The 16,712-nt window shown below is 46.2% G+C and overlaps 1 protein-coding gene across 1 annotated transcript in view; it reads right to left on the bottom strand.

The window, feature by feature from the left end:
• Positions 1-15,447: 15,447 nt before the first annotated feature.
• Positions 15,448-16,712, bottom strand: part of MSH2 (mutS homolog 2) — a 48,526-nt gene continuing 47,261 nt past the window's right edge. Inside the window, exon 16 of the mRNA XM_054629095.2 lies at positions 15,448-15,854. Coding sequence (XP_054485070.1) covers positions 15,684-15,854 — 171 coding nt within the window. The 3' untranslated portion in view covers positions 15,448-15,683. The remainder of the gene's footprint in view (positions 15,855-16,712) is intronic.

Genomic DNA, 16,712 nt, shown 5'->3' with positions numbered 1-16,712 from the left:
ATGATTGCTCTTGTTTCTGCTGCTGCTGGGAAGCTCATCTGTGCTGCCCTCAGGTAAGCCTGGGCTGGCTTGCTCAGACCCTTGGTGACCCCTCTAGGGGTGGACACAGGGCTGCCAGTACCCAGCCATGACATGCATCTGTCTCCAGGCCCCCAAAAACCTCTCCAGAGGCAGGAATGTAAAAATAGCCCTTAATCCAATTTATTACAGCAGGACCCAGCCCTCACATAAGGGCTGCATTTATATTTACAGTACCAGGATGATGGGGCTGCCTCCAGTTCCCAAAGGTGTCACTGGGATTTTGTCCCATGCTCATTCCAGCTCCCAGCTCGGTGTCCAGGCTGATTGCTGGCATGTCACTGCTGTGCCACACTGGGACATGGCCTTTCAGGACCCAGGACATTCCTCTGGCTGCCCTGGGTGATTTGAGACCCTGGCAAGGGGCTCAGAGACCTTGGCACAGAGTCAAAAACACCCATGCTTTCAATTTTAGCCCTTGGAAACAATCACCAACCTTGTGTGAAGATTTAAAAGCCACAAAAGTTTGAGTAGAATGATAGTTAAGTTGTCACAGGGTGAAAAAGTAGAATTTTGGGGTTTTAGAATTTGGGGGTTCAAGAGGCAAGATGGAGGAATCTGGGCATGTCCTGTCCTTCTTCTCCTTCTTCTTGTCCTCCATCTTCTGCTGTGATGGTGACAGTTTTAGACTGGTTTAGAGTAAATACAGACTGTCTAACAGAGGTGATAGGTATTGGAAAATTATTGTAAATAAAGTACATGTAGTTCATAGTATAAAAAGTTAACACCACCCCAAGGGCAGTGACTGTGCCACAACCCAACCTGCTGGACAGATCTCAGCAGGTCAGAGAAAGAATGTTATAGATAAGAGAAAATAAAACAACCTTGAAAAGCAGAACTCGGCTTCTTCGGTCACAGGGCTGGGAAAAAAGATTTTCTAATACCTCAGGAGTCATCTCAATCACAGAAACCCGAGAAGAGCCCTGCACAGGGCTGGTGTTCAGGGGATGAGGCATTACAGGTGGGTCATTAGACACTGTGCACTGAGATTTGGGGGTTTATCGTCTATCGGGGTTTTCACTGGTTCCAGACATCGGGCTGAGATGATTGTTTGCTGCTGGTTTTTCCTGGGACTGGGTTTCATTGTCCTTCCATCTCCAGTGGGCACCTGGTCACACACACCCAGAAACACACTGACACCTTCAAAATGCTGGAGTGAATCCAGAGGATGAAGCTGGTGAAGGGTCTAGAGGATAAATCCCCAGACTTATGAGGAGTGACCAAGGGAGCTGAGGGTGTTTGTCCTGGGGAAGAGGAAGCTCAGGGGTGATCCTATCACTCTCTATACTCCCTGAAAGGAGGTTGTGGCCAGGTGTGGGTTGGGCTCTTCTCCCAGGCAACCAGCAACAGGAGTAGAGGACACAGCCTCAAGTTGTGCCGGGGGAGGTTCATGCTGGACATCGGGAAGAATTTCTTCATGGAAGGGGCTGTCAGGCATTGGAATGGGCTGCCCAGGGAGGTGGTGGGGTCACCATCCCTGGAGGTGTTCAAGAAACAGCTGGACATGGCACTCAGTGCCATGGCCAAGTTGACATGGTGGTGTTCAGTCAAAAGTTGGGCTGGATGATCTCAGAGGTCTTCATCAACCTGACTGATTCTGCAATTCTTCCTACACCGTATCCAAAAAGTACATTTTGTGCAACTGTTGCATTTATACAGGAAGATTATATAAAGGTTAAAATCCACCTCACCCTAGTCATGTAACCAGTTATTTTGGTGGAAGTGACGCTATTTGAATGAGTGTTCCAAAAAAGATTTCACCTGAAATACCCTTGGAATGTGCTGTACAAGTCATTAAAGCCCTCACCATGCCCACCCTTTTTCTCTTTGCTTTTATCCACTTTAATTGGAATCTTACCCCATTTATTCCTCTGCCTGCTTCCAAGTGCTCTGTTTCCTTCCCACTGCTTTATTCTCCCAAGCTAATCCAAGAGCTGTGTGTGACCCTGTGACCTGCTGAAATCAGTGCCAAAACCCCCATGGCTGAGCTGATCGCCACACCAGCCCTAAAAATGAATCTCACCCTCGCATCTGCACTAAATGTCCTTGTTCTCCTTCCCTCCTTCATGCCTTGCCCCAAGTGATTCCTTCAAAGGACAAAATTCTGTCACTGAGGGTAATTAAAAACAGTTCATATCCTGCTAGGACTACAGGTTTAAAAATCTGAGTGCCAGGGAATCAAGGCGTTTGCTGTTTTTGGAGGAAACGAAACTCCCACAAGAAACATATAACTTAATTTTGCTGTCAGATGTTCCCACAGACTCCTCTTGAAAGTCAACCAAAGCTGTATATATGTGCCTGAAGTCAGTTTTAAAAAAGAAATTACATTTATATTTAGATTGTCACCCTCCAGTCATTCAAAATGGTTCATGTGGGAAGTTTATAATGCTATGATCAAACCCTTCATTTTGGAATTTATTGATGCTTGAGTGTCTCGGGTCTTCTGCAAGAAAACTTCTGATTGCCTTTCACACACACATTGTGTTGACACCAAGAGAGATGGTCCTGAGTGACCCAGCCCTGGAGCAGTGCCAAACAAATGGGGGCACTTTCCCTTTGGGACTATTGGCAGAGTGAGAGGAAGGAGCCCCCTTCCCTCACCCCAACAGCTGCAGGTGGATGCCTGTTGGGCAAAGATTTATGTCCATATGTCCATCACCACCTAAATGTCAATCAGCTGGCAAAATCCTGCATGTATGGCTCCTTGGCCAAGGAAGCTCCTTCTCATGCTCCTGGTGAACCAGAGGAAGGAATAACAAAATGCTTGGTGGGGAGGATCCAGTGCAGCCATAACTGATGTGCCAGGGTTTGCTGTGCTAAGAGAGGCCATCTCATGGCACCTCTCTGCTTTCAGAACTGTTTTGTGCCCTGCCACACGTTACACCAAGGGCAGGCCTTGCACGTGGATACTGGCAGATGAGCTCTGTGCTGTTCCTCTGTCTCCCAAAAGAGATAAATCCTCCATCCTCGCTGAGCTGTGTTCCTGTGGCCATCCCTACCCCTTCCTGGGGAAATTATATGGGACAAGTGACTCCAAGCCTCAGGTCTTTTAGTAGGAAATGTGGGAATTTGAGAGTGTCTTTCAAATAAAGGATTTCTGCTAACCTGTGATGTCCAGGAAAGAAAAGCTATTCAGCCTGACACACTACTGCAGCTTAAGGATATGGACAGATAAGTGATGAAAACACTGGAGGGACCAACCCAGAAGGACTCCTCTGGGGTGAGATGTAGGGGTACCTTTGCTTCAGGCTCTCCCCAGCTGACTCCTGCCTGGTCAGACAGGGTCAGAATTCTTCTCCTGCACTCCTGGCCAGAGCCCTGTGCATGCCAGGGGCTGCAGCAGCCCATGTCTCATTACATCAACTGCATTTGCAATGCAAAATCAAAACAATTCATCTGAATTGTACAGGGACAGAAACACTCATCCCTGAAATCTCTGCAAATCAGGTAAAAAACCATCAGCAATGGGAAAGGAAAAAGCCAATATGGACAAGATTATTCATACCCATATAATCATGTTGACTTGTACCAATATTTATTTTTATCGCTCATCTTTGAAAATGTAGGTATAATTAAGCAACCTCTCATGAGCATCATCTCTGCTAGTACTGAAGAAGTGAAATATTCCTAGGTAGATCTAATAGCTGATGGTAAATGTTAGCATATCCTTGAGATTTGCAAGATCATTAAAGCAGAAATTATCTCATATTAAAAATGGTTATAGGCAGTTACAGGCTGTATCCACAGCCCTTTAGAGAAAAAAAATGAACCATCAAGGATAATTTTTTAGTCATTGTTTCCATCTGAAGTGCATCACCTTTTTTCTAGCCCCTCAGAGCACTGTCAATAATGAGAAGCCTGTGGATGAATCAGACACTCCATCTTGGCTCCCTTCTGTTGCTGGTGATTTCCAAGCATCTCGTGACCAGCTGTAGGCTCCTCCACAAGCCTCTGAATGAGACATTTTTGGCACCCTCATTTCATATACATTATTTGATGGTCTTGTGAGTCTTTTCCAACCTGAATGATTCTGTGAGTCTATATACAGAAAAACACCGGAGAGTCAAGGACTTGTCCACCATAACATGGGAGCCCTGTGCAGGAATTAACAGCAAATCCTTGAGCCCCAGACCAATGTTGTAGGCAGCAACTTATCTCCTGAAGATGATCAGAGTCCTGACCCTACAAATCTTGAGCACCTTGGCTCCAACAGAAACACAGAGTATTCAGCAGTATCTGAATTTTTCACCAGACCAAATCCCTTGTGCATACCAAGCTGGTGAAAGTGGACACCAGGCCACTGAGAGTATTATTATTATTATTATTATTATTATTATTATTGGTAATTGAAAGCGCTGAAAGCAGATGTTGCCACATAAAAAGCTGATGGGGACAATTCCTCCCATTGTGCAGGTATCAGAATTAGGAAGCAGGAATTGGAAAGCAGCTCGGCTCAGTGGGAATGTAACAAAACAACCATTTATCAAAGCAGTGTAAAAAAAGCATAGTCTAGGTTTTGAAACTGCTAGTGAAAAGACAGCTGCATCTCTCAGCAATTTTTAAAGCTATCCAAAAAATTACTTCATTTTTGCTTTGTACCTAGGCACTGAAAAGCCAAAGAGCTTTTTTATGGTATCACATCCCAGCCTAAGTGCATTTTGATCTACACTGCAATGCTGTAAAAAAATTACATCAAAAGTGCAAGTGAAAACAATCACGAGGGATTGTTCACTCTTTTTGACTGGTTTCACCTACAAAGAGCAGAGACTACAGAGAGACCTGGAGCCACAGACAGGCTCTGCTGGAAAGTCCCCAGAAATATCACAGCCCTTTCTTGCCAGAGCACGTCATTTTTTATTTTCCAGAGCAAATGGAAACAACCAGTGCAAAATCCTGCCTCATGCCACAGGTGCTCTTGCTTGCCTTCCCACAGAGGTGGTGAAGATGGGCACAGCCAGCAATACCATCAGAGAGGGCTCATGCACCCTCTGAGCACCTCCCCAGCAGAAAATACAACTTTACCCAGGCAGAAGCAGCAGGCAATGCAGGTGGGGATAACTCCCTGTGCACTGCCATGAGCAGGGGCAGGTCCCCAAAGCCCTGGAGCCAAATGTGGGGAGATCTGGGTGGCTCTGGGGGAATTTGGGCTGCATCTGGGGGCTGTCCAGCATCCATCTCAGCAGACCCTTCTCCCAGGGCTATTCCTGCACAACTGAGAGGGATGGGGATGCCATGGGGGTCTCAGCACGTCAGCTGGGGTGTTTTAGCCATTTCTCACCTTCCTGCCTCTCACTTTGGTCAGGCCTGCAGGACACCTCAGGGTCCAAGCTCTGAGCAGGGGAATGGGTGCCACCACAGTGCCCAGGTGTCCCTGGCAGGCGGCTCTTGGGCACCTGCATCAGCTGCAGTGCCACAGAGCACAGCCAGCATCCATCCCATCTGCAAGCAGATGGTTTGGCACTGGTGCCCAAAGAAGTGCTCCTGGATGCCCTTCAAACAAATAAATATGTAACTCCAGCAGAGGAGATTCAAAAACCATTTTTTAAAATTAAGAATATCATTTTATTAAAGGGTTTTAAAGACATTATTTTTGCCCAACAGAAGGGGAGGAGGGCTGGTGGGTTGGCAGGAGTCTGGTGTTCAGGGTGACACTGCTGCTCACAGGGAGTCTTTCAGAGAATCAGAGTATTCCAGAATCAGAGATTTCCAGAATCATTAAGGTTGGGAAAGACCTGTAAGATCACTGAATCCAACCATTAACCCAGCACTGCCAAGGCCACCACTAAACCATGGCCCTGAGTGCCACATCTACATCACTTTTAAATACCTCCAGGGATGGGGACTCCATCACTTCCCTGGGCAGCCTGCTCCAATAGCTGACAACATTTTCCATGAAAAATCTTTTCCTAATATCCCATCTAACCATTTCCTCTCATTCTGTTTACCTGGCACATTTCCTCTCTGCCCATCAGCCCTTTGGCTCAGCAGTGGCACCAATCCCCCATTTCTGATGAAAATGATGTGGGATTTCTGATGATTTCATTCCCACATCCCCCACTTCTGATGAAAATGTGGTGCTGGCATGGAGGCTCTGCACAACCTGCCAGAAGAGAAACAACCCCCATAAAGAAAATCATTCCAAGACACTGCTGGTACCCACAGATGCCCAAGGCTGAGGGGAAGGTTTCTCAGGGCAAGAGATGATTTTGATATGCTCAAGTCAGCACCAGTAGCACCCCATATAATCAGGAGAGGATGCATTCACTGCATAATTCAGCACTGTCAGTCACCTTTTAAAATCTTTCAAAGATTTTAAAAGTCATCTAAAATCTTTTAAAACTCCAGAAACTGCAGCTGGGTGTTATTAGCATCAGTCCTGTACCCTCCAGTGTTTCTCTAGTATCCCACAAGGGTTTAATATGCCATGCTGGCAGCTCTGGGAGCACCATCCTGCAGAGAGCTTGCTCTTTGCTTCAGTGCTTTCTTGTGCAGGCAGGAAACTTGTTGTGGGCAGTATTAAAGCACCTGCAAGGCAGATGTTGAGACCATGAGGAGAGCTCAGAGTAGGCAATATTTGCCTTGGGAGTGGTGTGGTGCTCAGTTCAAACTGCAAAGGTTTCTCTGCTCTGATTAAATGACACAGGCTGTGGAGACACCCCAAGGAGAGAGAAGTGGCAGGTCCCCACATGGATTTTCTTGCCCTGCTGCTGAACAAATTCAGTCATTCAAATCCCAATATATTATCAATAGACAGGCTCATATTTCCACCTGGACAGGCTGTAGAGCTGCAAGCCACTAAAAATAAGGGTTAGAATAAATGCTGCTCTCCCCAGAGAGGGGCTGAGTGGGGAGGGGAGGGTGACACAAAAGTGGTGCTTTATTTAGGGTCCAGCTTCAGGGGGGAGGCAAAGAGTTTGTCTCCTTTCAGGACATCCATGAGGATGCCTGTCCATGTGCTTCTCCACTCTGAACTGGGTAAAGGCCAACATCTTTCTGTACAGTTTTTCCAGCAACCATTTTTGGCCACTCAGTCCATTTTAAGGCAGAATCTGCTGACTTTCAGGGTACATTGAAGCTGAGAACTTATTTCTGTTACGCTGGTTTCTAGGTGGTCTCTGAAACTGCTACAAGCAGAGCCCAGCCAGGCATTTTCCACAGCTCACACTCTGACATAGAGAGTCACATCCTACTCACCACAGCTCTCATGGGTGTTCTTTACGTGGCCTAAAGCATTTCTAGAAAGGTGAATTTTCAAGACAACCTGATGGCATCAAGCTTTCTGCCATCCAATTCTTGGAGCTGTTCTTCCTGTACACATTCAGGAGCATCAATCTCAGCAGCCACTTTCCTCCTCAGCTGGAATTTAAAGACTTTGCCAGTGTATACATTTTTTTAAAAGAAGAACTAGGACTACTTTCTGTGTGCAAACAGCTTTTGTTAGTTTGTTTGTTTGTTTGTGTGGCTTATTAGAGCAGCATGTGAAGGGCACCCAAAAATTATAGCCTCTCCCACCTGCCCACACTTCAGCCTTCAGGTTCAGCAGCCCCATTCAGTTTCAAAGGGCTCAGGGCTTGGTTTCACTACCCAAGGAAGGGAGAAGTGAAACATCACACACAGACTCAGTGACCTTGTCCTGCTCTATTCAAATTGGTGCAAATTTGACTCACATAACAGCAAAATCGAGCAGCATGTGGTTCTCCCTTTGTACCACTTCATTTTAAGCACATGCTCCTCACGGCTGTGCTTCTCCTCTCCTCCCTGTTTGCCTGTCCGATTCCACAGCACCAAAAGCAGAGGAATTTCATGGAGCATTTGCACTGTGCTGGCTGCAGTGCAGAGCAGGAGTGTGTTTGGGGACAGACTAAGCTGCAGGAGAGGCAGAGCAGGGCTTCCCTCCTTCAGCAACCAAAGGTGTCCAACACCATCCTAAAGGTACACAAGGCACTTGGCCACTACAGCCAGGGGAGGGTTTTCCAACACCCTCCTGACTGATGCTTATGGAGGTTTCTCTGAGCTCCCTGTGAAATGCATTATTGGCTGCCTGCTCTCTACAGACCAGATCCATTGCAATCTATTTTCTAGACTAAATTTTCCTATTTGCATCGAGATCCTACTTGGGCAGGCCTCATAAAGGGACTGGCCCAAAGCAGGCACAGCAGCTCAGGATTTCACACCAGGCATCCCCCCTGTGTCCTCCTGGAAGGGCCAAAGAGCAAATTTTCAGGCATTATCTGCAAATGTCAGATTACTGCACTGGTTACCATACTCCCAAAAAAAACCTCCTTGCTCACATTAAGCACCTCCAAGCAGCCTGATGCCTTGCATGATATCCTTCTATAAGGGTAACAGGGGGAAAAAATCCTAAGTGCATGCCTCAGGATGTGTGGGAGGTGCAGCAAAGCCTTGGATGGTTTGATTTCCTCTCATGTGCACAGGATAAATAAGCATCTAGTCACTGATGGAGATCAGTTCTCATTCTTGAAAAAAAAAAACAAACAGTAAAACCGAACTTTGTAATACTAATGGGCAAGATACTCATCAGCTTTCCAAGTTTTCCAGTAAGAAAATTACACTTTTATCTACAAACTACACTCCAGAGAGAAATTAAACCATTGAGAACTACTGGGAGCACAACAGCATTAGCATGGATTCATGGGCCAAATCAACAGCCAGTCTAATCTCAGGGTAAAAAAAGCATTTACTTCATGCAGCTCCTCTGATTCCCACTGAATGAGCACATCTCTTACAGGAGAGATTACAGAGCTAATCCTGTAGCAGAAAGATAAACAGCACTGCAGCTTTCTCATAACCAGTGCTGTATCATGCTATGATGCCTGATATCCAGCCACAGCAGCACAGAAAGAGGGGCTCCTGCAAGGTTTCCCTCTCAGAAACTGATTTCCTTCTCAGAGTCCAAAAAAAAAAAAAAAAAAAAAAAAAGAAAAAGAAAATAGAAAGGAGCTGTTAAAACACTACTGTAGGAGAAATTGGAATATGGCTCAGGTCTGCTAGAGCCAGGTCAGCTCTGCTCCAGGGCTGTGTCACTGCACTGCAAGGGCAGGTCCAAGCTGGAGTCTCACAGGAGCTTCCCCCTCAGAATATCAAATATTTTAATTTAGCAAGCCACCCAGCCATGCAAGTGTTTCACAGAGCTGGTGGCCCACTGCCTGCTTAGCAAGTGCTGCTCATCTTCTGGGGCAACCTCAAACTAAAACCTCTGGTTTAAGTCTCAGATGACTTTCTTTAAGTTAAAGGCAATAACCAGAGCAGAACAGCAGTGGCCAAACAAGTGCTGAAATAGCACCTTCCAGAACACTTCTGGAGAAAGGCCCAGCCTGTGCTGGGGGACAGGGCTCCTACAGCAGCCAGGGAGCCCCCAAACTGGACCAAAGGAGACCACACCATGGATTCTGCACTATCTGAGCTGCTCCCAGCTGGTACAGTCACTCTTCTCATCTCAGGCTTCTGTGCCAGCATGGAGAAGAGCAGCTTTTAAACCCTTGATTTTCACTGGGGATGTTCCTACAGAGAGAGGGAACAACTCACAGAGCTCTGTGCACCCCCTGATTTCCTGGCCCTGCACCACCAGCCTTGGGCATTATCATACACATCCTTTTCTACAGCAGGCACAAAGTAAGCAGGCTCCTTTCTTTTTTTAACCTTTTAATGTCATTGACTGCCACCAAGGTGGGAGTGAATTGCTACAGCACATCCCAGTGTCCCTGAATGGAATGATAAATGCCACAGCAGAATGAAGATATGAAAGATGACTTCCTGCAAGCAGAAAGGGAGTGTGAGCTTGAATCATCTGTTACTGCCCAAGGTGAAAAGAATCAGTAGGTACAGAAACCAAAACTCCCACACTGCCCTCCCAGGTCATGGCAAAAAAAGACTGCAGCCAGAGCATCTGCACTAAAATGAGCATCAGAATCATCTTGCTGGTCATTTGGATGGTGAACATTGATATGAATCTTGGTTTTTAATTTTTACCTTCTTCATTAGCACATGAAAGCATAAGGAAACTACCTGCCATTATGCTGAGACCCTGAAAACCCAGAAAGGGACACTCAGGTCAGCAAAAACCTCAGCAGCAGAAAGGCACAAGGAAGAATTACTGCAAATATCCAGAAGAGGGGAAATGCTTCTGAACAGCATTTCCCCAGTCACCCAAAATCCAGGCTTGCACCATGGTAACACATGCTGTCATTCCTTGCAGAGCTTGGGACCACATTCTGATCAATCAGCTACATTTCTGATCCTGTGTAGAGTGTTCCTTGTTGAACCAGAGGCCCTGGGGAGGAGGTGCAGCACGTGCAGCAAACATGGCACAGTTTGCTGGCTCCCTCTGTGTCCCTGCAGTGCCACTCGGGCTGCACCTGCACAGGGAGAGCCCAGGCAGCTCTGGATGGGGTCAGGTGGATGCAGAGAGGTTTAAAAGCTTGGACTGTCTGCTGTCAGAGGCATCTGGGGACAGCCACACAAGGGAAACCAGCAGGCATGCTGAAAAGACTGACAATCTCTGCTCTGAAGACCACATCAGTGGATGCTTTTCTGAAGTTTTGTGCACAAAAAGAAAGGGGCAGGACAGAAGATATTTCAAAAGCTCAGTAGGAAAAAAAATTCATGTTCTTCAGGATATAAAGCAGCACCTTCAGGCAGGCACAGACAGAATTTAGAGTGCTGCCCAGCCTCCTGCCTCCCCCAGCAGCGGGTTGGAGATGGGACCAGACTGCCAGAGTGATGTGCAGCAGCCCTCCTGGGCAGGTCTGCTCTTGGCCAGGGCCATGGGCCCCTTGCCAGAGTCCACAGCAACTCACAGGGGAACAGCTGCCCAATTCTTGGAGGAAGAGTGAGCATATTGAAGCCACCCCCTGTGCCTTGCCCTGATAAGCCATGCCCTTGCAGCATGCAGCAGGATGGGGTGGATCAGTAGGGGAAATGTTCTTATAAGCACAGCCTATTTATTTATTCACAGCTTTTCTCCTACTCTCATTGTTCAGCACTGCTGTTTCCAGTTTTCCAACCATCCCCACAAAGGCAGAGCCATCACATCCTTAAGGAAACTGCCACAGAAACCAAGCAGCTCAAAGCAGGTGCCAAGGCACCTTTTTCCCACAAAGGAAAGGAGCAAACACATTTTCTCACCTCTAGGAAAGCACTGCCTGCTGCAGCTGGAGGAGCAAACACAACCTGTCATCTGCTTTGCTTCCCTCAGCTACAGGCACTGCTGCTGGGTCAGGGGACAGGGGACACTGAGTCAGGAGGGCAAGTCCCAGCTGCCACTGAAAAGGAGCAGAAATTGTCACTTCCCTCTTTAACAGCAGAGGTTGGTCCCCCTCAATTTGACTGGCAAAGCAGCAGGTGCAGGGATGCATCTAGCCCTGTCCCACCCCATGCAAATAAAAATCTCTGCTGGCAGCTGAGAGAGACACACGCACATAAAAGAAGCACTGCAAGGTGCTCCCTGTGTACAGGAACAGTGCAGGAGCTTGGCAGGAACAGGGAAAAGGCTGGGAAAGGCTGCAAGGCTGGGAGAGGAACAGGAATTCTGAGAGACAGCTGCTAACAAGGCTTTTTCAGCAAACAGCATCAGAGCCAAGTTATACCTGAAAGGGTTGCAGCCATCACAGGAAGATGACAGCACCTCTCCCTTTGTATTTTAAGGCTTCAGGTTCCTGAGGCCACTTCTTTTCCTTCTTCCCAGGTCAGCAAGAGGCAAAGAACTCAATGCTTGACCTCACACTTCAGATACAGAGCAGCAAATGCTCTCCCTTGAGTTTTCAAATAAATCTGGCCCAGTGCAGAATAGCAAGACCAGCTGTCTCACTGCTTCATAGCCAGAGAAATTGCTCAGCCTGTGTAGTGGCTGGGTGTTCAAAAACTCATTAAATTAATGCCATGAAAACCAGTTTAAACCAGCATCCTAATCTCACACCAAACCAGATGAAACTGCTCACACAATCCCAGAGCTCAGCAATGAGCTCTCCCCCAGGCTTCCCTGGACCTGGAAAAGTCAGAGCAGGAGCACTCCCAGTACTGCCAGGGTGGCTGTCAGCCCAGAACAGCTGCATGCCCTAAGAGCTGAGGCAAAGTTGCATTGCTCTGCAAAGCCAGGCCACCAGCAGGGTCATTGTCACCAGCAGGGATCCAAAGCTCTGCAAGTCTCCTCAGGACAGTGTCAGTGCTGCCTCCAGTGGGCAAGGACTCACCTCAGTCCTGGTCTGCCATTTCTGATTCCAGAACCACCTCAGCTCCAGCAGAGGAAAGAGGCACAGAGCCACTTGGTGACTGCAGTATTATTTGAGATGAACAGGCACAGATGCAGGCTGGAATATGCAGACAAGCCCAAATCTGGCAGGCAGCATTCCTTTGATCCCTGGAGTCATCCAGCCCTAACTGGAGCCTTTGACCACAACCCAAGAGGTAAACCCAACACTTTCTCATCAGGCTGGCTACCAGGTGCTCCTGATCCCTAAAAGGGCAGTGAAATCACCAAAGTAAAATTAATTCCTTCAGTGTTTGCTCATGTCATCTCTTTTGTTTTACCTTATCTAATGCAGTTTTCTTCATGAGGAGCCTTCTAGATGAACAGAGCAGAGCCCAAAAAGACCACTTGCCTGCAGCACTCAGTGCCCAGCTTTCTCAGGTGAAGGAGCAAAGAGAACCTTGCATCTTTATTGAAGGCCAACACTGCATGGCCTCACTGCTCCTCAACAGCCTCGTTCATTTCCTTTGGAATTTTGATAATCTTTGCATCCCTAGCACAGCTCTGTAATAAGCAGACAAGTTGTGGAATTGCTCCTGCCCCATAGGTACATTTCTGAACAAAAAGCTAAATTAGAACCAGCAAAAATAGCCACCCAGCCTGCTCAGATGAAATCACAGTACCTGTAACCCAGTTTGCCAGCAGCTCTGGCATATGGAGACTTAACCCTGCCTGATCTCTTCCTGCCTATATCCAGCAGCAGAGGGAGGGGGAAGTGTAGTGTAGAAGAGAAAAACAGTTCAAAAGATTACCTTTAAAATCTTGTTAATTTACACCTTTCTTCCTTGTGAGTGTTGAAGGGAAACCTGAGAGTGAAAAAAAAAATGAGAAAACCTGAATCTTCTTTGCTGCAGACACACGAGACCCTCTCTGAAGCACACAGAAGGTGCTGGCCCATCACTCCTGAGTAACACACGAGCACCTTTCACCCTGAGACAAGCAAATCTGGCCACACAGGAACACCTCTATCAGCCTCCAACTGCAATACAAACATAGAAGCAGCCTGTCCTCAGCACGCTGCAGACACACAGAACTGAGGCACTGCACCCAGAAAGGGAAGAGTGGACACAAAGAACACAAAGGCAATGAGGGAAGCAGAGAAGTGGCTCCTCTTGCTGGTGGCAGCTCAGTGAGGAACTTCTTGGCTAAGCAGACACTTAAAAGTGCACACAGGGTCAGAGGGACAACAGAGAAATTCCTGGGAGAGATGACCTCTGGTGGTTTTATGGCTGTTCTCTTGGTTACATGGACACGACACTGAGCAAGGGGTGTTTTTGCTCAGACACAGGGATTTCAGCATGCACAGGCAGAGGCTGTCAGTACCAGCCATTCCAGTCTCACAGGAACATTTCTATCAATAACCTAAAGCAGTGTGAGCCAACATTTTTTGGAACTTTGGTGGTTGAAACAATCAAAATTGCAAAAACATACATTGTTACTTTATGCAACAGATTTTTCATTCTGATGCTTTTCCACACCATGCATTAACTGTGCTGTTTGTAAATGCAAATCTGTTTTTGTTTTTGTAAGCAAAATACATTTTAATTTAATGGTGTTTAAAGAAAGGTGTTATGCAGCACCCCAACCTCTCAAACAAGCCTTTAGTGCTTCTGTAAAGCAGATCTAATATGTCCCAGTCCTGGTCTAAGTACAAGCATTATCCAAGAGCAAACTGAACATCACACCTCTTTTATGACTATTTAAATGTTTAAATGGACACCACTGCAACACATGAATCCCTGACACAGCACTATAGCTCAGTTTAACAGCAGCACTGCTGTCCCCAGCACACACCCACTGATGCAATCTCTGAACACAGCAAGTTTGCCTAACATCTTCAGCATGATTTTATTTCTATCATCTCCTGTGACAAACAACTTTTCCCATTAGTCTTTCAACGCTGACAGTTTTAAATATAGGTAGTATCCTTCAGTTACAATTTAAAATGCTACATTTCAAGGAGAAAATAAACTTGTACCAGCATGCTTTCAAACTGCCTCAATGAGAGAAGCGCATCAGATAAAAATCAATGTATTCTTACTTTGTAGACAGCCTTCACTAATCACGATCAGCTCAGACATTCCAGTTGAAATGTAACTTCACCCCAGCCTCTGCTTCCATTACAAAACCACAACTCAGGCAGCAAGAGCAGGCCTGCAGTGTATTTGACTCAAGCACTACCCTTCACATAACAACAAAAAAAGTCCCTCCCACCCAACCTCACCCCTCCCAAGACCCGTGCAGGTACACACACAAAAAATTTCTGACAAACTGCAGAGACATCTGGTTGGAAAAGACCAAAGATTGTGGAATCCAACCATTAACCCAGCACTGCCAGGGCCACCACTGAGCCATGTCCCTGAGTGCCACATCCCTGTGCATTGCCAATACATCCAGAGTAGTGATTCCAACACTTCTCCAGGTGGCCTGTTCCATGGTTTGACAGCCCTTTTGGGGAAGAAGTTTTTCCTAATACCCAACCTAAAACTCCTCTGGTGCAATTTGAGGCTGTTTTTTCCTATCATTTGTTATGTGGGAGAAGAGACCAATCCCCACCTGGCTACACCCTACTTCCAGGGACTTGTAGAGAGGGATAAGGTCTCCCTCGAGACTCCTTTGGTCCAGGCTGAGCCTCCCCAGCTGTTTCTCATCAGACTTGTGATCCAGACCCTTGTTCAGCTCTGTTGTCCTCCTCTGGAGCCTCTCCAGCACCTCAGTGTGTTTCCCATAGTGAGGGGCCCAGAACTGGACACAGCACTGGAGGTGTGGCCTCACCATTGCCAAGTGCAGGGGGACAATCCCTGCCCTGGTCCTGATGGCCACACTCTTGCTGATACAGGCCAGGGTGCCGCTGGCCTTCTTGGCCACCTAGACACACTTAGATGGATTTTTCCTAATGGAGCACTAATACAGCACTACTAAATCTTCAGTGAATTAATTAATACAATTGCATCACACAAAAAAGAAGCACGGCCCAGGACAAAGATTTTGTGTACCTACTGCTGCTTTCCAAGGCTCTGGCAACTGTTTGACACCTCAGCTGTCAGACTTTCTAGCACACTTCTGGACAAGCATTACACATTCTCTTAGTGAAGTCAATAACACTCAATATGAAAAACCATTTTATTGCAAACTTCTAACAGGACAAAATGATCCCAACTAAAGCAGGAATCTGGCACGTAACGTGCTCAGAATTTTTTACAAAATAATTACAATCCAAGAAAAAATGCCTACATAAATGAGCACAAGTATCATAAAGTATAAAAGCTACAAGACAAGAAAATTACAGTTCTTTCAATACAAAATATGCCTCAGGAGCTGTATCCTGTTCTTGCACATTTCATGATGTAACTTTCGTTCGAGAAATTATTTCATTCACAAAACTGTTGTTCTTTGCCAGCACATCATTTCTCAGCTGCTTCAACTTGACTTTGATGTCTTCTTCTGACATATCTGTCAAGGGCAATGCTTTCACTTGACAAAGAAAATCCTGAATTATCTTTTCACCTTCCTGAAATGAAGAGAAGGAAAAGAAAACAGAAAAGGTGTTTAGAATTTTCCTGTTTAGAAGCAGGAATTTTCCAAATTCCCTATAGATACAAAGTATTGTTCATCAGCAGAAACTAAGTGCAGGCAAAAATCATGGTTATTTTTGTCCTTGCTATCAAGTTCTGAACACCAGAACAAACCACTTGCACTGGTACCAGAAGTTCTTTTTCCATGCATGAGCAAAAAGCACCAGTTGATCAGCATAAATACAGTATTTAACACTGCAATCTCCTGTAAGTGTTCCACACTTAATTCCAGTGTGCAGTAACATGAGGTGAGCACTGCCAGCAGTAATAGCACCAGAATGGTCATATTACCCAAACTGGTTACTTTTGGAAGGGACTGTCAATCAAAAGCAATGCTTCAACATGCAAAAGGAAAGGACAAATTGTAACCAAGCAACTGCAGAGTGGCCGTCACCAAGGAGAACAGATGATAATTAGGCTTTATGCATATGCTTTTACACAAACAGGCAAAGTGGAACTTCTAAACAATCTGACTTAAATAGCAAGAACAAACATTGCAATGAACAGTATTCAGAATCCCTGTACTGGAAACAACTGGTCCAGAATGCAGAAGTTTGTCCACTCCCCTGCATTGTAGAATTCTACTGAAAAGTTCACTGAGTTTTCCTCTTATCATTTAAGACTGATACAGTAGCTTTCAGTGCAGAAGTTTCCAAAAAGTAATAGTACCCTTTTCCCTCTACACACAGTGTTAACCAAGGCAGACAAATTCTTTGGGTGAGACATCTAAAGCTCTGCCATTCTATTGCCTAGAGGGTTTATGGTATATTTTCTATTACTGAAACACCCAAGAA

The sequence above is a fragment of the Agelaius phoeniceus genome, chromosome 3 (genome assembly GCF_051311805.1).
Source record: "Agelaius phoeniceus isolate bAgePho1 chromosome 3, bAgePho1.hap1, whole genome shotgun sequence".
Taxonomy (NCBI): Eukaryota; Metazoa; Chordata; class Aves; order Passeriformes; family Icteridae; genus Agelaius; species Agelaius phoeniceus.
The sequence above is the reverse complement of the archived record's forward strand: the minus strand, read 5'-3'. Positions and strand labels throughout refer to the sequence as shown.